The sequence below is a fragment of the Astyanax mexicanus genome, chromosome 11, assembly GCF_023375975.1.
Source record: "Astyanax mexicanus isolate ESR-SI-001 chromosome 11, AstMex3_surface, whole genome shotgun sequence".
In the NCBI taxonomy this organism is placed as follows: domain Eukaryota; kingdom Metazoa; phylum Chordata; class Actinopteri; order Characiformes; family Acestrorhamphidae; genus Astyanax; species Astyanax mexicanus.
In genome coordinates, this window is record NC_064418.1 from 38,622,006 (window position 1) to 38,647,213 (window position 25,208).

A 25,208-nucleotide genomic window follows, 5' to 3' on the forward strand; every position below is an offset into this window, starting at 1 on the left:
CTTGAATTATTCAACAGTATTTTTACCATTGTAGTTTTAAACCATTGTACTATTTTGGCTAAGGCCAAGGTAGACAAAATACCATTGAAATTATTTAAAGGATTTCATGTCTATATGGGCACATGCAGAGAGATGTTTAAATTACTTATATATAAAAACTAGTTACTTTTATTCTTCTGGTAAACCTGAACAAAATGTTTTACTTAACTGGAAAATTCCGCATTTCACTCAGTCATTTTATACTTTAATTTTTAACCACATCCATTCTGCCTCTACCTGTTTTTCTTAACCTTAACTACTTTTTTCAAATCACTTTTTATTTATTTGTTTGTTTATGTTTGTTTATTATTTTATCATCAATAATATTTTATTATTGTATAATTTCATTATTAGTTAGTTAGCTTAAGTTTATTTTTTGTACTTAAAATATTACATTGAATTGTTTACATTTTCTTGTTTTTAAACCTTTCTTATACCTATTTATCTTTATCTTTGGTTTACCTTCTTATTATGTATTTCCCTAGATCTGCTATCTGGGTTTTCTGAACTCTTTTTAAAAAAGTCTTAATTTCAGTTTAATATTAATTAATAATAATGATTATTTTCGGGGTTTTTTTCCATTAGTTTTAGCTTGATTACTGTCCTCTGTTTTATTTTTTTTTTATGTAAAGAGTATAAATCCCTATTATTGGAAATTGTTGGCGGCAATGAAAATACGGGCTCACCCTCAGTGCAGCTACCTCTGAGAAAAAAATAAAGATTGACTGATTAATTGATCGTTGCAAAATTATTATTATTATTATTATTATTATTATTATTATTATTATTATTATTACTATCATTATAAGTAGTAGGAGTTCATCTATATCCCCTTTAAATATTTATATTCATATAAACATTACTCTCCATTACTCTCTATTCTGTTATAGTCAGTATATTGTGCAGTAAATGTTTTATGTTTAATTTTTTCATATGTTTAATGTATAATAAAATGTGTTTTTAGCTAAAATCCTGTATTAGCTTTAGCTAAAGTGTATCATGCTATTAAACAGGCCCGGAGTTGTTAGCCGTTGCCATGGATATTTGCCACCCCTTGACAACCACGCAGGGTGTGCGCGTGCGCATATTGGCGAAGCGGGGCATTGTGGGATTGAACGCTATTGACACAGCAACACTGAGAGCCGCTCAGTGATTGTAGCTCCTCCGTTTTTGGGGTCTTTTTGCGGTGAATTACTCAATATTTCACACGGGAGCAGCGGTAACGTCGAATAGAGGACCGTAGGGCTTTGCTATGAACGGCTCGGTGGCTAAAAAGACCCAGGAGGTTCTGGGGAGAGTGATAAAGAAGCCTCCCCTGACTGAAAAACTGCTCAGCAAACCGCCGTTCCGATACCTGCACGATATATTAAGCGAGGTGAGTCCGGAGGAGAGCTGTCTGTTCGGTTATTTACCGAGAAATTAGCTTAAACCGCTAAACATCACGTAACTATAGCTGGATAATTTAACTAGCTCACTAACGTTACTGTGTCTGGCTCTGAACTCCTCGGCTCAGTCGGTCCAGATGCGCACAGCATTACAGGCTAACTAACGGTTAGCACTCCTACTTAAGCTCTCCTGAGCTCTGCAGGGAGCTGCAGATCTGGATTAGTGCTGTAAGGTGATGTGAGGTGGTTGTTCTTCTGCTGTTTTGCACCTTTCCAAGTTTTGCTCTGGCTTCACCACCACTGTAGATTATAGCCCACCGTTATAGCCTAAAGTAACACCACCAGCTTCAGCTAACTAGCTACAAGGGCTAGTCCAAGCCCAAGTTTTTACTAGTGAAACTCAAGTTGGCTAATTAGCTAACCTAGCTCGTGACAGATCTCTGTAGCTAACTTAACGCTAAGTTAGCTAGTTAGTTTTTACTAATAGAAACTATTATTTCAGATATCATCTCTGAAATGTTTAGTTACTAGATCTGTAGATCTACAGATCTATGTGTAGCTAAACACATTCTGACTAGACACACATTACCAGTACCAAACTCGGGTCCTAACTCTCATTTTACTAGTCAAAACTCAAGTTAGCTAGCTTAAGTAGCTGCAGATCTCTGTAACCTGTGTATAGTTAGCCTAGTTTTATATATTGAAATATAATGTCTGAAAGTTTTAATAGTGATTATGTCAGATCTACAGAGCTATAGCTAAACACATTCTGACTAGTCACATCATCTACAGCTCTGGAACAAAAATGAGAGAACAGTTAAAATGATTAGTTTATTATATTTTACCGTATTGAAAATCTCTGGAATATAATCAAGAGGAAGATGGATGATCACAAGCCATCAAACCAAACTGAACTGCTTGAGTTTTTGCACCAGGATTGGCATAAAGTTATCCAAAAGCAGTGTGTAAGACTGGTGGAGAGGAACATGTCAAGATGCATGAAAACTGTGATTAAAAAACAAAATTTTGATTTCTAAATTCTTAAAAGAGCTCAGGTCCTAACTCAGTTTTTTCTATGAAAACTAAAATAACAGATCTCATTTCAGATATAAGCTCTAAGATGTTTATTATTAATAAATAATATTAGATCTACAGATCTATGTCTAAACACGTTTTGATATCTCTAATATTACCAGGACCACATATATGTAATGTAATTGTATTTTTAATCTATATTTCTTACCTATAATTACATTTGTACAAGTAAAATCTTCAGTAATAGATATCTACAATTACTTTTTTTCCCTTACAAAACAAAAATATAGTTCAAGATATCTCCACTGCCATTCTGACTAATATAGTCTAGGTCTGCATCTATGAATCAATTCTGGCTTGTATAGTTTTGACTTCTAGTAGTGTGGGTTAAGGAATTGAGGTTTATATCTCTAATATGGAAATTGTATATAGTTACAGTTTAGTTCAGTGTATTAAACTGCAATTTCTACTTCTCAAAACTACATTGTAGATGTCTGGAATGACAATTTTCAAGAGTAAAGAGAAGTTATACATAATGTAATTATGTAAACAAAAATGTATTATAGATAAGAGAGTGTATTTTAATAATGTAAATCAGTCATAATAATATGACTAGTCAAAATACATAAAGGATATGTTCTCCTGGTAATATAACTAGTGATAATAGCTTGGTCTGTAGATCTGATAGTGTTACTAGTTAATATTACATAGCTTAAATCTGAAATATGGGTTTTTATTAGTAAAAACTGCATTAAAGAGATCTTGAGTTTAGGTTTTATCTGTAAAAACTGAGTTAGGACTTGTATAGTCAAAGTCAAAGTCAAAGTGGTTTTTATTGCCAGTTCAGCTATATACAGAGTACACAGTGAAACGAAACAACGTTCCTCCAAGGACCATGGTGCACATAAACACAGTTTATGTGGGTTCATTTTAGGATAAACCAGCGTCCATAATAGATGGGTATTCTGGAAACCTACATTGTTATTGAGTTATCATTATGATGCTTTTGGGGGTTGACCTTAAGTTAATAATACTTGGTAAGTGGACCTGTATCTAATACTTCCACTGTTTCTACTGTCAGACAGTTATGTATGTCTTGGTCTGTTGTATTCAGCTTCAGATTAGAGAATGAGACACTGTCTCTCTGTTCTGTTAGTGCCTCTCTCACTGCTTCACTGTTGCCAGGCACCTTGCTTAGCTATGGTTATGCAAACAAACGAGGAAGCCTTATGGGTGCTTGTACGGTCTGCATCCGCTTACCTAGCCACAGAGGTAGACATCTACTGATGCTGGAGGAGCAATGTTGGTACCCATCACACCAGTTGTTCCCAACCCTGGCCCTGGATAACTACCACTATATTTTAGAGTTTTTTTTTTTGCTTTTTAACAAATTCAAGAGGCCATATGTGCACATATATGATTTTATTTTCATTTACATTAATGATATATGGATGACACTCTTATCCAGAGTGATTATATACCTAAATCATTTTACACAGGCAAATGTAGTGTTAGAGACATGGTTAACATATCTTTGTTTAGATGTATTTGTCCAGCTGGGGAATCTGCCACAGGAAGGGCAATTTTGTTACCCACTATGTTTGGGTTGTGGTTTCAAACTCTGGTCATGGAAGACCCCATGACGTGCATATGTAGTGTTTTTCCTACTCTAACACACTACCTTCAACTCAGCAAAGGCTTGCTAATGATTAGCTGGATCAGTGTGTTGGGAGCACAGGGTTAAAACTAAACTGTGCCATGCAGGGGGTACTCAGAAGGTCAGGGTTGGGAACCACTGCACTACACTAAAGCTGCACCGACCCATCTGTGGACGCTGACTCATCTACCTGAAATTCTAACTGTGCTGAATATGCAGTGATAAATATTTTCATAAGGATAAGATTAAGTACCTATTCATTGTAGACTTATGCTCATTTATCTGTTCATTCAACATTTATTCCATTTATGACTGTAGCTGCTTCTACATCTTTGGAAATCCTTAGTATTACACTAACTATTACTCAATAGAGAACACATTTCCACTACTCCTCAGTCATGTGAAGTATCTTTATACCCTCTTTATATCATCTTTATAACCTTCTAGCAGATGCTTGGATTTGGGGATATCAACTTAGATTTATGCTTCAACAGAGCATCCCATTCTTTTGACAGTAACAAAAAAAAATGTTCTTTTTTTGTATAAATGAAGCAGTTTTAAACATTTGTATACAAAATAAGTAATGAAATGTAACAAAGAAAATTAATTATGTGCTTATAGTGCATGCATATAAAGAATTCTACAAATAAATCCTTGAAGCTTCACAGTAAATAGCAGAACAAATATAAAATAAACTGCTTCCCAATACATAATCATTAATATTTCAAAATGAATGTGACAATATTATTGCATACAATATTATATAGCACAGCCCTAATTGTAGGGCTTTTAACCTCCTAGGACCTGGCATCCACATGTGTGGACATCACATTTTTTGGGTTGTCTAAACCACAAGAGTAAAGTTTGCTCTACAAGGGCCTGGTGTCCTCTTATGAGGCCATTATACTGTCACCTAGTGGTGGCAGCAGAGTTTAACACCTTACAGTTTCGATTTTGTTCAGAAATTTAAATGAACAGTAAATACAGTAAATGTTTTTTATGCTAGTTAGCTGAAGCTGGTGGTGTTACTTTATGTCTTTGTGTTGAAGCAGCACTTCAAATAAGCCATATTGCTCAAGAAGGCACAAAATGCTGCTGTGTTCAGGCAGAAAATAAATGTTTTGCACATCACTACTAATTGCAACTTTATTGTGTTCTATCGAAATATAAAACTAAAGTCCTCATATGTGGACATAATGGAGGTTATTGAAGTTGTATGTTCAGATGAATGACCATTTCACCTTTGGGTGCCCCCTAAAATAGATAGTATTAGTAGTTGTTTACTAATTGTAATGTGTGTCTGAATATTTTTGGACAGCGGCAGTAGCAATACAATAAGTTGGAGGTCTGCGGAAGGTTGTTCAGTGGCTCTTTCTACCAAAGTCCAGAGATAGATCTGAACACTAAAAGCTCAGCCAAGATTAGCCAAGTTGGCACTAAATGTTTTGGAGGATGGGAATGCATGTTTACATCCATAGAAAGGTCACTGAGCTCCTCCACCCATGTCACTGCCTTCTGAGTCACGTCAGCTTCTCAAAGCTCTAAAACTCCATTCGGTCTGCACCCCAGAAGGTTGCACACCTCCCATCTGATTATTGCGTGTGCTGGAATGTGTTTTCCTCTATGCTTTCTTTCATTCTGTGCTTAAGCTCAGCTTTCAGCTCTGGTTTTATGCATTATTGATGCAGGCCTTCACTGTCATGCTACACTCCAGTGAGCTGATTATTTGTGTATTTGTTTCCTGTTTCAGTTCGAATGTGTTAATTGAAGTGTTCCCAACATTTCAAGAAAGGCATTGTTAAAATGTTGTATATTTAATTCCTGATTTGTCTTATTTTTAGGTAATTCGAACCACAGGCTTCATGAAGGGCCTTTATGGAGAAGCAGAGATGAAGTCAGATAATGTAAAAGTAAGTCTGTGATTTCAACGTTTAATTTTGTTTCTACCTCAGCCCATTTCAGTTTCTTAGATAACCTAATAAATGAATTTATTACGATGCATAAGATGCATAAGATTCTTTGTGGCACTGATGTAGGTTGTGGTGGTTTATATGAGAATATGATACCAAATTATGCTGTATTATCATGATTAAAAACTGTGCCACCACTAGTCCTTTATTGTCTGTTTGTTACTTTTGAGATCACTGGAAAAATAAATATTGTTATTGTATTAAAGTTTTCCTGATCCATTCATATTGCAGTCTGGAATCAAATACACTTAAAATATCAATACTGAAAGACATTCCGTTTACTTACAATTCTTTCCTTTTGTTATTCATTAGTGTACCCTTAACAGTACAGATGTTTTTAGGCAGCTTTATGTAAGAATTGCCCTTTTTTTAATATAAACACCCTTGACCTTTTGGACCATTGTACACATGCATTTGTTGACAAGTGTAAGTGAAGGAAGCATGCAAACTTGTTACACACAGTTACATACCGGTAGTTATGGCCCTCTGTTAAAAACTAAGATAAAATAGTGCAGCATTCCAGTCAGGAGTGACAATGACAGGGACGCCATTCTACCTATTACAATCAGTGGATCATCAACTTGAGCTGCTATTATATGCTAAAAAAAATTTTGTAGTATTGCTTTATTTTAATTTCTTCACTTAAGATTTACATCAGAAAGGTTACCCTTGCTCAAACTACACAAACACTCTACCACCCCACAAAAAGAGCCACACAGCTCTCACAATGTAAGTCAGATCAGTGCCATCCTCGCACTGGACATTTCAAATGAATGCATTAAGTCAAACAAAGTGACAACCTTACAGAAAAAGGGCAAGACCTTTTTAACTTTGGAAGTTAATGTACATACATTTTATTTTGTACCGCAACGACTGGGCTAATTACGTAAAAATGAAGATACAAGAATTTTGTATGAGTGATATTTTAGTAAGACACTAGCTCACTAAAATATCAATATTCCCTGGCTACAGTTAAGCATCCCACACTGCAGTGTCCCTATTTGAGTGTTGAAGCTGCTAAACTGTCCAAGTGTAACTCAAGTCTTCCTCTCCAGTGTGCATGCCAAGGGTCGATGACTCTATCAGGCGGGAGGTGAAAAGCCAGTTTCCTAGTGTACAAGCTGAATGCCACTAACTAACTGAACACAGATCAGTATCACCCTTAGTGTGTAAGAGAAGCACCTCGCCCAGCTGCCTCTAAATAGCTCTGTATGAGGTAAAACGGAAAATAGAGAGCTCACTAAAGAGAGGTATAGAGCTGATGACATGGACTAAAACGTTCACACCTGATCTCTTTTCAGACAAGAGTGGAGTGTAGAAGTAGCCGAGGTCTTTGATGCTACAGCATGCATAATAGATGCTCTTTCGCTCGCTCTCTACACTCACATGAGACTGAAGAGCTTCTGCCTGAGAGTGAGCTGGCCAGGTCTCAATAAGAGGCTGCTTTGATGAACAGATTTAAACTGAAAATCTCACTTTAGTTATTAACCTGCGAATAAAAGTCAATCCAGATCAAATACTATTGATCTATGAACTCCCCTGCCTGTGGTAAGAAATAATGAATTATGATTAATATTGTCTGCTGTCTTTGATGCGTGTCTGGAAGCACATTACCAGCTGGCTGAATTATAATTAGCTCCTAATGGGAACATGGACAATTGCACTGCATCATAATCTACCAACCATTTAAATGAAACTCCTGAGAATTAAGTGCAAACAAAGCTACGCTTCTGTATAGGATGATGGATAATTCTGTATTACTGATATTTCTAATAAAAATAATTTGTGAAACGGGCCCATAAAGTTGTCACACAAGTATCATATGATCTCAGATGTAATGCACTTTGTCTCCTCTTTCATTTGTGTTGTAGGATAAAGACTCAAAGATTGCTTTCCTCCAGAAAGCCATTGATGTAGTCATGCTAGTGAGCGGAGAGCCCCTGTCTGCTAAGCCTGCACGCATCGTTGCCGGCCACGAGCCAGAGAAGACCAATGAACTGCTCCAAGCCATCGCCAAGTGCTGCCTCAACAAGGTCAGTCATATCTGAAAAGCTTCTGAAAGGTGATTGAGGAGGCCACTCAATCGCTGTAAGACTGTAACCATGACATCCTGCTGGACTGTCAGGGATGGAAATGGGACTCCTGGGCATGTTAGTATTTTTTTCTGACTGTAATTGGTCTCTTGAGATTCAGAGAGACCATGCAAAGTGGGATAAGCTTGTTCATCATGGGAGCGTAGTGATGCAGTTCTAAGAAAAGGGTTTCGCAGTGCTCAGCTGTAATTCCCAATCGGCAGATGTTTTCTGTGGTAAAACATTTAACGTTTGCTTATGCTTCAATATTGTGTATATATAGGTGCAGCTCAGAAAAGTTCATAAAAATCACTCTTTGATGACCACTTTCAAATTTATTGAGATGTACCTATACATGTTTCTGGATTAAAACTAATGTATTTTTAATTACGTATATGGTGGACCACTAAAGATGTATTGTTGTAGTCTATGATCTTTGCTTATATCATCATTTCACATCTCCCTCTGGATACAACCACTCAGTGTCCTTGATGTCTGTTACTGTATTGCCCAGTATGGGAAAACCACTAAAAACATTGCCAGCTGATATTATTGTGACCTAACAGATGCTGTAATTGGTTAAAACGTTATGTACATATTACAACAGTAGGTAATTTGGAGGTTGAACTAGTTTTAAATTAGTTTAACTATGCTGTTTTCACATATGAACTCTGGAAAATGTTTGGAGGATCAGGCACATGCAGCACACAGGGTTAAGTTTACACAGGGGTTGGCACCTGTGTAATGCTTTTAGGAGGCACGGCATGGTGCAATGTGAATTTTCTACCTGCTTTATTCATGTTTGCACATTTGGACAAAATGTTGGGACAGTCCAACGTTTTACATTTACATATAATATTACTCTGGGTAATATCCAGAAAAGTTAAGGGTTACTGTGCATGTGTGAAAGGGAATTTAGTATTGAACTTTGCTGCTGATTTACCATGCCTTTATTTACCATATTGACAAGGTGCTGTATGTTATGCATCATCATCATCTTCTTTCCCATCAAACTATCAATCTTAAAGGTTGTTATATCTCTGATGCAGCTATCCAGTGAAGAGGCCGTGAGGCGAGTCTTGGCTGGAGACAAAGTGGATCTGAAGGGCAAGCCCAGCACCTCTAGGTCTCAGGGCAAGGAGAACAGAGAAGGCAGAGAGCGGCACCAGGACAGAGAAGTCAGACATGCTTCCAAAAACACTTAAAATTACACACACATAGGGAAAGATACTCCAAGAGCCAATCAGTATTGATAGTGTCTGCATACTTGTGTAATATAGAGGACACACTATACTTGACCAAGAAAGAATATATTGCACACAATCAGATTAAGATGTTTTAAGGAAAGATTTAAGGAAATTACCAAGGAAAGTCTAATAGGACCAGAGCACATACTACTCGTAAAAATGTTAATGATAATTTAAAACATTTTTATGTGCCAGATTCACTGCCAGATTTCAAAAAGTGGAAAACTGCAAAACTCATGATACACAGCATGTTCACGGGTATGTCTTGACATTCTACAGGAAAAGAGGGAGATTAAAGAGAGCAGCTTAAGCAGAGAACAGAAAGATCCAGACCGTCCCAAAGACCCAGAAAGCAAGAGGAGTGAAAAAGACCGACACAGAGATGGAGAGAGATCAGAAAAGGGTCGTGAAAGAGACAGGACCAAGGACAGAGACCGAGATAAAGACAAGAGCCGTGATCGGGATAAAGAGAAGGCCAGAGACAAAGAGAGAGATCGGGACAAGGACCGAGACAGAAACAAGGAGAGAGAACGTGATAAAGAGAGAGAGAAGAACAAAGAGCGAGATTCCCACAAAGAGAGGGATCAAGAATCGCACAAAGATAGGGAGCGAGAGCGGGACAAAGACAGAGAACGTGATCGGGACAAAAGAAGAGACAGAGACAAAGATCGTGAGAGGGAGAGAGAACGTCAGAAAGAGTTGGAGGACAAGCCCAAGGAGAAAACGGATAAAAAGGTTAGTAATCTTGTTTAGATGCTCCAAAGAGTGGGGAAAATAAGTATTTATTACACTGAAGATTTTGCAATTTTTTTCCACAAGAAATGTCATTTTTATCTTCATAATATAAAATATTCTACAACAATGCTTATGCCTGTTAATGTATAGTATTGTGTACTGTATCCTTATTGGCGTGCAGGTTTAATTCACTAATTTTGTGTATCTACAGGTCAGAGCTGAGGAGCTCAGCAGACAAAAGCCTCTTCTAGAAGAGTCCAGTAAAAACCATAAAGCTGAGCCTGCAGAGGTGGGTAACTCTTCCTTTTTTGGCGTGGCAAACTGAAATACATGTTTTATCATACTTTCATGCATACATTTTGTACTGTTTTCGTTTCTTTTTTAAAGATTGTAAGTTGTAAACTGTTGTGAATAATGCTCTTATCTTTTATATACAGTACATAAGTTCTACAATTCGGCCATGCTTTCAGATGTAGACTATTGTCTTATCTCTTTACACTCACAAGCAGTTTATTAGGAACACTACACTAATATTGGTTAAGCCTCCCTTTGGTCTCAAAATGGCCTTACATCTACTTATCACGAATTCCACAAAGATACCGGAAACATTCCTTGAGATTTTAATTAAAGTGTGACATGCAGATTTCAATACCATTTCACCACCTCCACCAGCACGGACTATAGACAGCCGAAATCAAGATTCATCTGACCAGGTGTTGTTTTTCCAGTAATCTACTTTCCTGGTTTGATGAGCCTGTGTGCTCTGCAGCCTAGGCTTTTTGTTCTTGGGTCTGCTGCTAATTTGTCATGGGTTTTGCTCAAGACGTTTGTATAAAGTCATCTCTAACCAGTCTTGCTCTTCTCTTGTCTTATCAAGGTATTTTTAGTCTGCAGAACTGATGTTTGCTGATTCTTTTCCATTTTATTCTAAGTAATTCAAAAAAGCAGCAGTTTTAGAAATACTCAAACCAGCCCATCTGGCTCCAGCATTCCTGCCATGTTCAAAATCCTATATCTGCATGAATTTAAATGGTGCTCTGCTTGTCACACTAGAATCCCTAATAAAGTGCTTGGAGAGTGTATATCAAAGTTCTGTCTCTTTAATCCTCAAGACTGAAAGAGATGAGCTAGACGAGGTACATTTGCACTGTCAAGTTTGAATAGCTGCTTGCTTTGGTCCCTTTCAAAAGACATTTTATGTGTTTTCTGATGAACATAGTGTGGGTGCGAATAGGTGGCATTGGTGATGGAAGCTTTTTTTTTTCTAGTCGGCTGGTGTTTTTTTTTCTTCTCTCACTGAAGAGAACGAATGAATGAAGGGAGGTACTTCTTATGAGCTTTATGTGAGTGTTCCTATATGTCTGCTATTTAGTGTTCAGTGAGTGGTATGCTAATGTTTGGAGCTTCAGGGTTGGGAGAAAAGGGCCAGTGTGTCATTTATTAAACCTGCTTGCCTTGTCATTCCTAAACAGGTGCTTGAGGCAAAAGCTGATGAGGTATTTCAATTGTTTTTCATAGCTTTGAACCGCCTGTAAAGTAGCAGGCTGCTTGAGTTTTGTGGCAAATTATATGGGTAGTTGCTTTAGGCCACTGTGCTCTGTGTAATTTTGTGCTTAAGTGTTTAGCAATCTTGTAGTTTTGAGCTGTAAGCTTTGAGCAAATCAAAAATGTTAATCAAAGATCTTTTTGCTGTAAACTACACTGCATTTAATTCTTGTTTTATTTTTACATAGCCAACAGAGGCTTCACAGTTGCAGGTAATTACAGCAGATGAAATCTTTTCATCTCTTTGTAAAAAACATGTTTGGAGTCTGATTATTCCTGTCGGAATAAATTTGGAAATACCTGATTATACCTGTCAGTATAAAGATGGAAATCTATAAACACATTAATAACATGAAAGCATTCTGTATGTTCCGATATTATCAGATTTTGAGACACTCAATGAGGCAGATTCAGGCATATTTTTATGGATTGGATGTCTGCTGTTTTAATCCTAATCCAGTTTCAAGTGTTTGTTTTAACCACGGTGTCCAGAGCGCTATCTGGTGTCCTTAATGTGCCATTAACAGTCAAAAGATAAATAAAGGAGATTAGTTACAGTCTGCATTGTGGTATTATTTTACAGTAAAACATGAAAACATACATAACATAATATCTGAGACTAAAAGGCCACATGCATTTTTTTTAAACACCACTGAACATGCGTATTTAGAACTAAGTGGAGGCTAATGCTGACGCTAATACACACATGCTATCGAAACCAAGCTCATAGTACAAACTGATCTTGTCACACACACTGTAAGACAGTAATAAAACAAAAATCATTACTAAAAAAATCAGTCAGTAATATCTCACAATCATAATAATGAGTCATTAATATCATTATTATTATGATCAGCACATCTTATCCAAACTTTGTGGTTGTATTATGTAAACATGCACAAATACTGAGTTTAACCAGCATTGACTTCTACTCAGCATAATAATAACAATAATAACCCAATCGAACATCACTACAAAGTAGTGTTGTGTCGTAATGTGTCTTTCTGTATCACAAAGATACACAATGTAATGTGAAAGGTTGATGGACCTTGTCATATAGAAGTACTATTATCTCAGGATACTGTGGCTAAGTCCCTCCGTCTCTGTGTCTAGACTGACAGTCCTGCCAGAATACCCAGGCCTTCATCTGCCAAAGGACAGCGGCGCTGGCCCAAAGCAGGAGCTCCAGGTAAGCTGCCAGTCTTGAACCTCAAAAACCTTTTATAGACACGTATTCTCTTCTGATACTGCATAACATATATAATTCAGTATTTATTGCATAGTTGTAAATGTATGAGTTAATGCTGTTATTCAGTCTCTGTCTGTTCTTTCTCTTTCAGATGAATCAGATAGTGATGGAGGTAAGCAGACTCTGCTCACAGTACTGTTGGCTTCACAATGATGTAATGATGCTCTTAATTTTAAGCGTGATGTTATTTTCAGGCTTGATGTTACTCTCTAGGACATTTATTTCTAGTAGGACTTTGGGATATTTTTTATATATGTTTTTCATGTTATGGATAGGGATAGCTGCATAGCAGCCACCTTGTAACTACTTAGCAACAACATGGCAACCACTTAGCAACACCAATGGAACTATCTAGGAGTTTATAGTGACTACGTATTAACTGCATAGCAGCGGATTGTTGCTAACCACATTGCTACTCCATTGCAACCATCTTGCAACACCAAAGCAACTATACAGGGTATGCTATAGCAAACACCCAGCACTATCAAACAACCACCTGTGAAACCATAGTAACCATCTATCTGGAATATCATAGCAGTGATCTAGCAACACCAGAAAAACCCACTTGGAATACTAAAGCATCAATTTAGAAATTCCTCTAGCAACTACTTGGGAAACCATAGCAGCCATCTAATAATGTAATGAAACCACATAACATTCTTCAAGCAACCCAGTATTACTTTGTAAATAAAACATTATGCACCTTTAGTGAGTTATTACATTAGATTTTCTGAATTGAACAGTGTAGTTAATTAAATCATGTATAGTTTACTGAACAATGTTGAACAGCTTCATACAACAAATTTTAACTTCATAAGCAAACTTTAAGCCAACTTGTTCTCACATTTACCCCATTCTATTTTTTATATTTGTTACAGTTCTCTCATCCTTAATAAGCACCGTCATTTTTAACAGAAATGTTCAGTTTTTACTACTTATGGGATTCAGGCCTTGAGGCTTCTTCTTAATTCTAGTGGAATTGGTTGTTTCAGCAGGTGACAATCCCTCAGTGGAAAAACAAGTCCACCTTGAAAATGGAGACGCATCGGACATTGTGCCATCCCACACACCCCACAGGTTAGCCAAAAGGCATCTTTCTTTCTTTCCCTTTTAATTAGCTTACACCTTAAACTCAGAACATTTAGCTAGTTTGACCCCAGTCAAGTGAGAAGAGATAATAAGCGGGTGTATGTGTGTGTGTGTATATGTATAAAAAAACTGTAATGATTTTGGCACTTCCCAGTTATTTGCAGCCTTTTTAGGCTGCTTACTCATTGATGCAAATGCTTCACTTTCACTGCAAAGTACTGCCAGATTGCAGTTCAAAGCAGCATGTATAGCAGCCTTTCATTTCACAGTTGATGGCCTTCACTCTGCACACAAGAAAAATTACCCTTGATGTCTCAACACTTATTTAACTGTACGTCAGCAGCCTACTCACAAACACACTTAGCAAAAGGTGATAAAAGTAGCTGCACTGTGGATTAGTCTTAAAAATGAATGAAACAATAATCTCATGTTTTCTGAAGCAACAGCAGGAGGATACCGAGGCCTAGCAGCGCAAGACCAGCCCCTCCTCGAGTGAAGAGGCAGGAGAGCTACACTGATGGAGCTCCAGTGGAGAGGCGAGTACTTTAATAAAGTGCTTTCATGCCGCAGTATTCTCATATTGTCAGTGATAACAGAGCAACAGGGTGGCATTTCTGTCACCAGAGGTGCGAAAACATTAAGACGCAAAAAAAAAAAAATCAATAGCACTCCTAAAAAAAGAAATACCTATAATCATTCAGTTTTTAAACCTGTTCTGTGGAGCACATATGACACTTGTGTGGATATCAGCACCAGCATGGTTTCTGTTATCTATTTTCTGTTCCAAAATTCATGAATAATGCTTTGACTGTCTGTAACTTTTGTTCCAACATCCGGCTTTGCTGAAAGGTTAAATTTAGAATTTCACCTTTAGATAGACTATAGAAAGTAAACCTTACCATATTCTAAACCAAACTACTTTTTTATTGTGCGACACAAATGTATTTCTTGTAGAGTTTTGAGCAGGTTGTAAGATACAATAACATAAGAAATGCGTATGGTGAAAGTGGCAGTTCAGTATTTGTTGAAACTCTATTGTACTAAACTTTTTGGTTTATGAAGTAATAATTAAAAAAGAAGTTGTTGTTTTGTTGTTCTTTTTTTTTGGCTCACAGTGCACCGTAAAAATTACAGAAGCAATTGCTGTTTGCTGATGATAGCTTCATTCATAAATAATAAATGGCTTTAAAACCTTCTCACTACTATTCTTCTCTACTGTTTAAAGAGCAGAGTAACAATCCAAGTTAGAGACCTCTAGTTTTCACTTCTTATCATGCTCATATTTTGGTTAAACTGTTCCTTTGTGCTCATAAACAGAAGCACAGTATAAACAGTGTATAAAACATTGTATATTTTCCCATGTGAAAACTTCTGTGTTGTGTCTCAGACTGGGCAGTGCGAAGGCTCCCGCTGCTGTCATTGTGGAAGGCAAAAAACTCTCAGACGATGAGGATGATGAAGATGGGCAGTTTGTGGTGGAGGAAGCAGTTCCACCTCCACCTGATATGCCTGAACTAGAGGTGGTGAGTACCTTCCTCTCTTTAACAGAGACGAACCAGACCAGTGTCTGTTTAAAAAACTAGGAAATAGGAGTGATGAGACATATTTGGCTTTATTCTGTGCTCTGGTCTATTTCTGTATGCTGAAAGTTCAATATTTATCTTAAAGCTTTATAAACAATGAATAATGACATTTTTATGAAATTCAGGAGCCGTCCATTGAACTACAGGGGGACGAGAAGCATGGTGAGTTTGAAGAGCCATGTGCAAGCAATTATGTATGATTGATTTGAATGAATGTGTATTTTCTCCTAATTATGATTTAATCCGGTTAAAGTGTTTGAATGTTTTCTCATCGTAGGTGGGCTTGTGAAAAAAATCCTAGAAACCAAGAAGGACTTTGAATCATCACCCTCATCACAGAAGTCAAAAGATCAGGTATGGCCTAGTTGTAATTAGAGATCAGATATAGCTGTTATAGTTGGTATAGCTGTTAATAGAGATTGTGTTGTAATTGCTATAGCTGTTAATAGAGATTGTGTTGTAATTGGTATAGCTGTTATTAGAGATTGTGTTTTAATTGCTATAGCTGTTAATAGAGAACACATATAGCTGCCATTGGAGATTTGATTGAGCTGTTATATTTGGTATAGTAATTAATATAGAACAGATATTTTTTTATAGATGGTTATAGAGTTGTTAATAGGGAGCAGATATAGTTGTTATAGTTGTTAATAGAGATCTAATGTAGCGGTTATACTCGGTATTGAAGTTAATAGAGATCAGATATAACTGTTAAAACTGATATAACTTTTAAAAGAGACCTGACCATGTGTGTACTTTCCACTAGAGGGCAGTGCTGTTTCAACTTGCTAACAGAAATGCTGTGGATTTTTTTTTTTTTTTACAATAGCATTCCAGTAATGTGAGTAAGTACATTTCAAAATCTGCTCATTGAGACTATCAGTGTGGGTTTCAGTAAATATGAGACCTTAGGGACGTGATTTTTGCTGTTTTTGATTTGGAAGCTTTCGCCAGCGAGTCCCCGTTTATTAAGGAAAGCAGCTTTGCAAATGGACTGGATCGGGGTAATTGTGGTCTCAGACGCACTGAACCTTTAGAAACAGAAACAAACGACTGTAACAGATTCCACAGATGACAATTTTAAGATATTTCACAACATTATTTAGAGTGGCCTGGTTATTTATTTAGATAAGCTGTGTAATCTAAGGACTTTAGCTTGGAATGTGTGAACAAAAGTTGCATGTCTTGAAAAGTTGCAGGCTTTTTCAGGATAGATGCAATGCCACTTCTAAATAAAATCTTAAATTTTCCTAGTCCCCCGTCCCTCACAGCCCTGCGACAGTGTCATTCTATCAATGGAAAATAGATTAGAATGAATGGCACCAGTTTGTTCCAGATTCATCACTGGCTGAAGTTCAGTAACAAGCAAAGCATTTCTCGTTTTCAAAGATCAATAAAAACCCATTCCACAGAAAACAGTTCTTTCAAGGCCATGTGTGTTCCAGTCTTCCAGCAAGGCACAAGCAGGCAATAAATGTAGTTTTCTTTTCTCTCTTCCCATGGAGCAACAATAAACTGCTCTTTCCATATTTTATAGTAGATATATTTTTCAGAACCACTGGAGGATGATTTCCATTCAGATGTGCTGCATTTTCAAGCGCCCTCCAGTCCTCGCGCTGGCTTTCTGCGAGCCAGGGAGCGCTCCCATGGTCAATATTTAGACAGTGATTCAGTTTTGAGGTGCTCTTGTCTGTACCCTGCTCACAGTTGCCCGGACCGGGATGTGCTGGGTGGTCCACCTTCCTGGAGCGTGTACTCTGCTCCCATCTGTTGCCGTCTGGCTGTTGGTCTGATGGATGCAGTATTTGGTGGTGCAGCTCATGCAGAAAGCCCCTGACTCCCAGCCTTAGCTTGACCTTAGCCACGTGCGCTGACACACAGGAACACTTGCCGGGTGTCTGCTTGTTATGTAGTCTGCTGCTGTGTGAGTGTTTCACTGCCTGGATGCTCCCTCACACTTCTTTTTTATTGAATTAAACATACCAAAATGTAGTAAAATCGCTTTTGTTGTGAGAAAACACAAATGCCCATATTTGTGACAGCACAAAAAAAATAAAGGTGGTACAAAAGGTTCTTTAAAATAATTCCATAGCAGAACCAGTTTTGGTTCCATAAAATCTGTTTTGGTAAAAGCATGAACATCCTTAATTTGATCCAGAACCTTTACACCTATTTATAAAAGGTATTTTATACAAACATCTCTTTTGCAGAAATTGTTCTTCAATGCAATCACAGATACAATCATTTTGTAGCACTTTTATTTATGCATTTATTTATATTTCTTATCATACATTTGTATAAAAATGTCTTAAATATGAGCTTTTAGTTTGTAAAACTTTGCTATCATTATTGAGGCAAAACTAACTCTTTACTCCAATCAAAAAACATTGCAGTTATTTTTTATAGTATTTCACTAAAATATAAAAGCAAAATTCAATTTCGGAAGAAACCAGTGTCCCCAAATGTCTAACAAGCAGTTATACACCACTCCGTCTGGACCTGCCCCCACCTAACCCCCAGCCCACTGCCCTGCACCCCCTTTCTCCGTCTCTCTCTGTGTCGTTCGTTTCAAAATAATCAGTCTGGATTTCCCTCCGTTCCCAAATAATCAAATTAGATTTCCCCATCAGACGCGGGCCGGCTCTGGGGTGGAATCTGAGCAGCGCACAGAGCACTCACTTAATTCACTTAATGCTGCCTCATCAGTTCTCTGACTGGCCTGCCATTAACATTGGCCATGAGCTGGGCGCGGGCTTTCAGGCTGCTGCGCACTCTAAAACAGGGCTGCAGGTTAACTAGCGCACCGTGCTTCCCTTGCCTCGTCAGCTGGATGGAAAAACAAGCGGCAATGACTTCCTTCCTGACTTGAAAGGGGTGAGGGTTCAGCCTAATAAAGCCGGTGCTCTCCTATAATCTTAGTGTAACATCTAGGGTTAAAAATGTAAATATTGAGCTTCCCCCCCTTCCACCAACACACCCCGAGAGGTATAGGGTTACCGCGCTTATAACTCCTTTTATGAGTATGCCTTTTTTTCTGTTTCAGAAAATTTTCAAACGAATCAGATATCCTCAAAACATTCTTACAAACGTTCAGTGAGTCTTTGTTTGTTATTACTCATAATGACTGGGTGAACAACCAGACAGATATTGAAGAATGCTGGCCTATAGGTTTGGGTAATGTCATGATACAGTTTTAGTACACATTTTACATTTTAAATAAACAGGTAACACTTTACAACAATGGTCACGATGCACAGCACTTTTGAAAGTAATAAACATTGTTAAATGGTTCATAAACTGTAAAATGCATTGATTGTATAGAGAAACACTGGAGAGGGGTAGTTATGTGTGGACGCTGGCTGTGTCATTTAATGAAATGAAATGTTTTTTCAGTATCGCTTACTTACATGGAATTGGGCACGGTTAAAAGTTGTACTGCATCCAGCCACCTGAGGGTGTAAGAGATGTTTTAGCTTCGCTTTTCTCAACTGCTGTCCTTATCTCCACTCTTACACACTGTACAGTCTATGGTCTGTAGCTGTAAATGTTACCATGCATCAGTCATGCAACTTTTGATGTACATCGAATTGTGATGTCTATACTGTGACTGGAATTAACACGCATACTATTACACTATTACACGTGCACTCCTTGTAGATCATATCTAGGTTCAGGTATGTCCTCTCTCAGCACAGCCGGTGTGACTGAAGAATGTGCTGTGTATTTTAGAGCTGACCTCCTCTCTGACCCCCAGCACGCATGTATATTATTATAAAATACTTTATTCAGGCCGTCTTCTTATTTAGACAGAATTGGCCCCTCACAGCAGCTGCGTTTTCATAAGCATTTTTTTCCTCCCTTTTTTACACCATCAAATTAGCCCTGATGAAGGTTTGCAATACATAAATAAACCCTGTGGCACACAAATGGATGGCTGTTGAGTGAGCACTGCACAGGAGAAAGGCCAGCGTATTCTCTGTAGAATAGCAAGGAAAATAAATAGTCATCTCTTCAGGCCTGTGTCTTAATAAACACCTACCTTTTTTGTGCAAACATATAGGAAATGACTCCTCTGCATTCCTGGAAGTGTGTGTTGCCCTCCTAGAGAGAGAAAGAGAGAGAGGCTGTTGACATCGACACACCCACTCCACAAGTGTAGTGACTTATGGTGGTGGAACTCATTTGAAGTTGATAGTGTGTATATATGTGTGTATATATAACTGATGATGTTCTTGCTTGATTGTGTTCCAGCTCCTCAAGGTGGCTGCCCTAGCAGACAAGTTAGATTTTGTGATGGCTCCTCTGAGACTTGGTGAGGTCAGAGCAGGGATCCTCATGGGGACAAACTGACCCCACTGTATCCTGTGCTCAGAACTCCCCCGTGCTCCCTTCTCCTCAGCCCACTGCAATGCCGCTATTTTTATGATGTAGCTGGACAGGGTCTGCATTTCCCTTATGGAGGAAACCCCTGAGCAGTGCTCAATTAACTTTCCCCTCAGAAGCCCACAGACCCACCATGGAGCCTCACACCATCAAGAGAAACATAAACAACAGGAGCAGAGCCCAGTAGAGTGGCTCTCTGTGCACGACTCCGTGCTCTGTGCTAGTGGTGGTCCTTTCCTTTCCTTAAGATAGGGATTCTAATATAGTGTACTATAGATAGGTATATAAGACCTTTATTAGTTTAGATCATGTCAGTATGTTATTGTACTGCGCATGTTTGTGTGAAGGAAAGGGGGATTTATAGTAGGTCAGATCTTTTTATAGTAGGTCAGATCTTCCTGGTCAATAAGTCAGAGCAAATTATGCATGACTTTGTAATCTGTTGACATTCAGTTGTCCTGGCTCATTTGTCCAGATATAACTTGCCAGAATTGTAGATGATGTAATGCTCTTGGATGCAGTGTGCTGTTTTATCGACAGAGACAGACGCTTCCTTCATCTATTACCCCTGTGAGGTTTGTATGCCTTTGAGAGCTTTCATGCAGTGGAGCCATTTTTCTTGTCAGAATGTTCTTTGAAGAGCTCCATACCTCTCTCCTTCCTTCGTTCCTCATCAGCACTCAATAAATCATGCATTTTATGTGCGTTTCCTCATTAAGCAAATTAGGCCTGCAAATGGAGGCATAAGTTCACTGAAATCACTTTACTCTCAGGCTGGTTTTCTGCCCCTCTGTCTTTCCTTGGTGGGAGGTTAGGAGGCAAGGCAAAGGGCATCATTGCGTCTAGCTCTTGCTGTCTCCAGAAGCCACCTGCAGTAGGCTCTGCTGCACCGATACTGTCGACCTGCTTCCGTCACTGTCTGAGCTAATGGGAAAACCTGCCCTCGGCCGCCGCGCTCAAAACAAATATTTTTCTTGGGTCCGAGCAAAGAAGGGGGAGAATAAGAGCACAGTGGGCTTGCTGAGCCCGACAGGGCCCCTATAAACGATTGATTTATGTCCACAGAGACAGAAAGCACTGCTTTTCTTCTTCTTCCTTTGCTATTTCTTTTGCGTTTCTGTGCGAAAGGGGCGAGGCGCAAGAGGATGACAAACAGACCGAATCCTGCCTGGACTTCGTGCTTCACCAACAGTGGGCCGAATGCGCTGGCCAGTGTTTGTCTAACAGGGGTGTTTAAGGGCTAGCAGAGCCACCCACCTTGCTGATGGCCAGCAGACATTTCAGTGCTAGAAACAGAGGGAAAAAATAATAAAAACTGAGCCTACTTGTCAGATATTTTACAAACTTCCTAACGGAACAAAATCTGTTTTTAAAGCATACGTCCACAATTAACACGCTTTCCAAGCTGTAACAATAAACCTATTTTCATAACATATGATTAGATAGCAGTCTTTAATGAAAACACCTCAAACCGAAGTTGTAATACAATATAATATAGTGTCAGTGTGTTGTAACCCCCAAAGCAGAGGATTTGACACTTGTGTGTTTTTTTCTCACTGAGGATGACGATGGTTAGTTTGTGTTGTCATGTAGGTTGAGTGTGATCCCGCACAGGACCGTAAAGGTTGTGAGCAGAATGACAGAAGTTGGCTCAGGAGTTCAGCTTAGAGGCGGTAAAAGTAAAGTAGTTGTTACCGAATACTGTTGTAAAATAACTTGACTGCCATACTCTGTTACTTAAATAAACTAGGCCCAAAGTCAGGCCTCACAAACCATAGTACGTATGAGTATAAGTGTGTGTGTGGGCAGACTGTGAGAGTGAGGCTTGTTTGGCTTAGTGCCACACACAGCCTGTGGCTCCAGCTGAGTAAACATATATGGCTGGTGTGTGTGTGTGCCAGGCGGAGGGGTGACTGGGGCAGAGCAAGACCCCCCAACCACATACCGTACAGAGGAGGCCCTCACTAACCACTCATATTATGGATCCCATGGCCCTCTGGGTTTGATCTTTATATACATTGCTAGGTTTGTATAATTCCTGCCTTGAAATCTTAAACATTTGTAGCCTTGAAATCCTAAACCGCTAAATGCAGACTTCTCCCTTGTTCTTTTTTAATACATTTCTGGTGGGGGTAGAATTCCTCTAGCCTAGTTTGTATAATTCACTTGAAGTGCTCCCTTCTGTGAGGTATGTGTGTCTTAAAAACGTGAGGGTCTTCCTGTTGCCAGTCTGTCATCGCTGGCTTATTTCAGCAGGCCTCATATTGACCCTTCCACCTGTACCTTTTTGGCCCCTCTACCCCTCTGGTTAACCTGTGTGCTGATGTGTTTTGCAGGACCGGACGCCAGTGCTGGAGGCAGCTCGTAAGAAGGAGCGTGAGCTGGTGGCCAGGGAAATTGAGCGGCTGCGCTCGTCTGTTCAAACTGTATGCCGCAGTGCCCTGCCTCTGGGCAAGATCATGGACTACATCCAGGAGGATATGGATGCCATGAGGAACGAGCTGCAGACCTGGAGGAAGGAGAACAGGGAGCACGCACAGGCCTTACTGGAGGAGCAGAGGTAATGTGGGAAACATGCATAGATAAAGTTCACTAGTTTAGACATGCCTTGTTGATGAGAGAGGTGAGGAGAATGGCCAGAATACTTTACAGAACTTTGATAACCATTTTGTACAGGTAAGGTGAGCAGCAAAGCTTCTCAGAATGCACAACATGTTGAATCTTGAGGCAGATGGGCTACAACATCAGTAGCCAGGGTTTGTACTGTCAAGAAAAAATTTTGGAAGAATAAAAAGTTTTGGAAAAGTTATGAAAATGTGGTCTACAAATCTTTGTGTTTCTGTTTATTGATAGAGAAAATGTATTTTGAGCTAACAAATACATCAGCTCTGAGTTAATTCAGTAATTAACCTACACAATGGAGCTCTCAGTATCTGAAACATTTTATTATTAAAAATCTCAACATTTTATCAGATTCATTTAAGGACTACTATAATTAATTTTAATTATAGTTTTAGTTGATTTTTGTTTTTATTGTTCATGTCTGCACTGATGTTTTAAAAATCGTTTGGTCATGAAAATTTGGAAATATGGAAATGTATTAGTTAAAAAGTGTATAAACCCTGTTGGGTTCTGTTTATGTCAGCCAAGAACAGAATGCTGAAACTGCTGTGAGCACAGGCTCACCAAAACTGAACAGTTTAATACTGTAATATTTAAACATGGTCAGATTATTCTTATAATTTCTGATAAGACTAAAAAGATGATAGTCAGGAGTCAGCCTGTCTTGTTTCAGCAGTCCAGGCTGTTGGATGTGCTGTAATGGTGTGGCGAATGTAGTTTTCTTCCCAATCTTTAGGACATTAACACAAGTCAGTCATTGTAAAGCTGTAAAGTTCTTCCAGCATGATTATGCACAACATCTGAAAGCAAAGTCAGCGATTAAAGCAGTGTCATTGTCTAAGGATTTGTTGTCTCTTTTAGAATTACAGACAGTGCTGTGGAGCCGCTGAAAGCTGAGCTGACTGAACTGGAGCAGCTCATCAAAGACCAGCAAGACAAGATTTGTGCCATCAAGTCCAACATCCTCAAGAACGAGGAAAAGATCCACAAGATGGTGTCCAGCATTAACGTCTCCTCACAGACATGAAAGGCAATATCTAAAATAAAATAAAGCCTAAAGCACTGTCCACACAGGAGAGCTCCCTTACTCAGTCTCACCGAGGCTCTCTGGTTGTGGCTGTCTGATTTGCACTTAGAGTGGGTGTTGGGTGAAGCCTGGAAGATACACAGTAACACACAATACAGTGACCCTCTTCACATTCCCCTTATGGTTTAAGGTGCCTTCTGTGAGACTCTGAAGAGTCTGATGTTGTTCTGATTGGGTTCCCTCGGATTTTCACTGCAACATTTAAGGAAATAAGGAAGGAAAACACACATACACCGTTGCTCTCTTCCACAGTAGATTTGCACATTAGATGCATATGTAGTAAACACAGTAGATGCATTTGCTTACATTTATATTGGAAAGAATTATGTATTTTGTCTTGAGGGTTTCAAGTCATCCCTTTGTTGTCTATAAGAAAAAAGACTAAATGAATTAACATTGAATTTTGTTAATTGGCTGAATCAATGCCTTAGTCACACTGGTAATAAGTGAGTGTGAAAGAGAGAGAGAGGGAGGGAGAACTTTTTGGCAATATGTCAGGTTAATTTGTTACTGCTTATCAGGTGTACTGTCTCAGTAGCTCTCCAAAGCTTGTCTTTAAGCAATAGGGGCTGGTTTTCTGGACTGAGGCATCATTCTAGGCTTGGCTTAAATCATACCGCCTCTAACAGTAAGCATTTTCCATTGAACCCTCTTTTTGGTTTCAGCTTTGAGTTCAAGAAGACCAGCCCAGACTAGCTGAAAGTTATGCATGCCAAAAGCTGGAGATGCACTAGTAAAGCACCTCTGCACTTTGATCAATGAGACTGTGACTGAATATGCCTGTTCTAATGCGAAAAGAGTACATTTTTGTACACAAGGAGAAGAGTTGTGGTACAGTTAAAAAGAAAACAAGATTCTAAGATAGTCTTACTGATTTATATCACTTACATTTAATTTGATTTTTACGTTTTATGTTTTGATTGTGTTTTTATTTGTAACCACGTAAAAAAACAATAATGTGAGACTGGAGGGGTTTAAAAAAAAAAGTATGATCAAAAAATATAGAAATTATACTAGTGTTGTTTAACACAGCCCAGCTTGAGCTGAAGTGGGGAAATGTCTTACTGGGTTCACCAAAGGTCAGACTTTAAAATGGACTTTTTGTACAAATTTCACCACATGGACACTGAGCTAAAAGCTCCAAGACTGATATTCTTCAAGAGATAAAAACATAAACTGCACAGAAGTTCAGTCATGTTTTTAAACACAACATGCATATATTAAATACTGCATATCAATGAATATGAATATTTCATATCAGTATTATCAGCTATATTATAGCATGAACCACAGCAAGTACACTTAGATATTGAACTGCAAAAAGTGAAACATCCATTTCCTAACATTTAGATATTGAATGCGAAACATTTCCCATTGTTTTTAAGAGTGGACCATTTACACTGTAAACTATTTTTACCGCATACATATTGTCTTTGCTGTATATTATGTATATTTTGTTTGTATCATAGTTCACAAATGACTATAAATTTTGTAGTGGAGTGAAATAAAT

At 38.4% G+C, this 25,208-nt stretch overlaps 1 protein-coding gene across 8 annotated transcripts; it reads left to right on the plus strand.

The window, feature by feature from the left end:
• The first annotated feature begins 1,132 nt into the window (after positions 1 to 1,132).
• On the plus strand, positions 1,133 to 24,835 carry traf3ip1 (TNF receptor-associated factor 3 interacting protein 1). 8 transcript variants are annotated; one of them, XM_015607631.3, is made up of 17 exons: positions 1,133 to 1,414; positions 5,958 to 6,026; positions 7,958 to 8,119; positions 9,208 to 9,336; positions 9,685 to 10,140; positions 10,352 to 10,429; positions 11,613 to 11,636; positions 11,874 to 11,897; positions 12,799 to 12,874; positions 13,026 to 13,046; positions 13,927 to 14,011; positions 14,464 to 14,559; positions 15,411 to 15,546; positions 15,732 to 15,768; positions 15,884 to 15,960; positions 22,326 to 22,549; positions 23,473 to 24,835. In XM_015607631.3, exons 1-17 carry the CDS (start codon positions 1,292 to 1,294, stop codon positions 23,636 to 23,638), a joined length of 1,983 nt encoding a protein of 660 aa, XP_015463117.3. In that variant the 5' UTR covers positions 1,133 to 1,291; the 3' UTR covers positions 23,639 to 24,835. The 8 variants fall into 8 exon arrangements, with proteins under 8 accessions (XP_015463117.3, XP_015463119.3, XP_015463118.3 ...); XM_015607633.3 differs by having other exon boundaries at positions 14,470 to 14,559; XM_015607632.3 differs by having other exon boundaries at positions 13,930 to 14,011.
• The last annotated feature ends 373 nt before the right edge of the window (positions 24,836 to 25,208 follow it).

Coding starts and splice junctions, on each gene's coding strand:
- traf3ip1 (XM_015607631.3), top strand. CDS start 1,292: ATGAACGGCTCGGTGGCTAAAAAGACCCAGGAGGTTCTGGGGAGAGTG. Junction 8,120..9,207: donor CCAAGTGCTGCCTCAACAAG/GTCAGTCATATC, acceptor TCTCTGATGCAG/CTATCCAGTGAAGAGGCCGT. Junction 11,637..11,873: donor TTGAGGCAAAAGCTGATGAG/GTATTTCAATTG, acceptor ATTTTTACATAG/CCAACAGAGGCTTCACAGTT.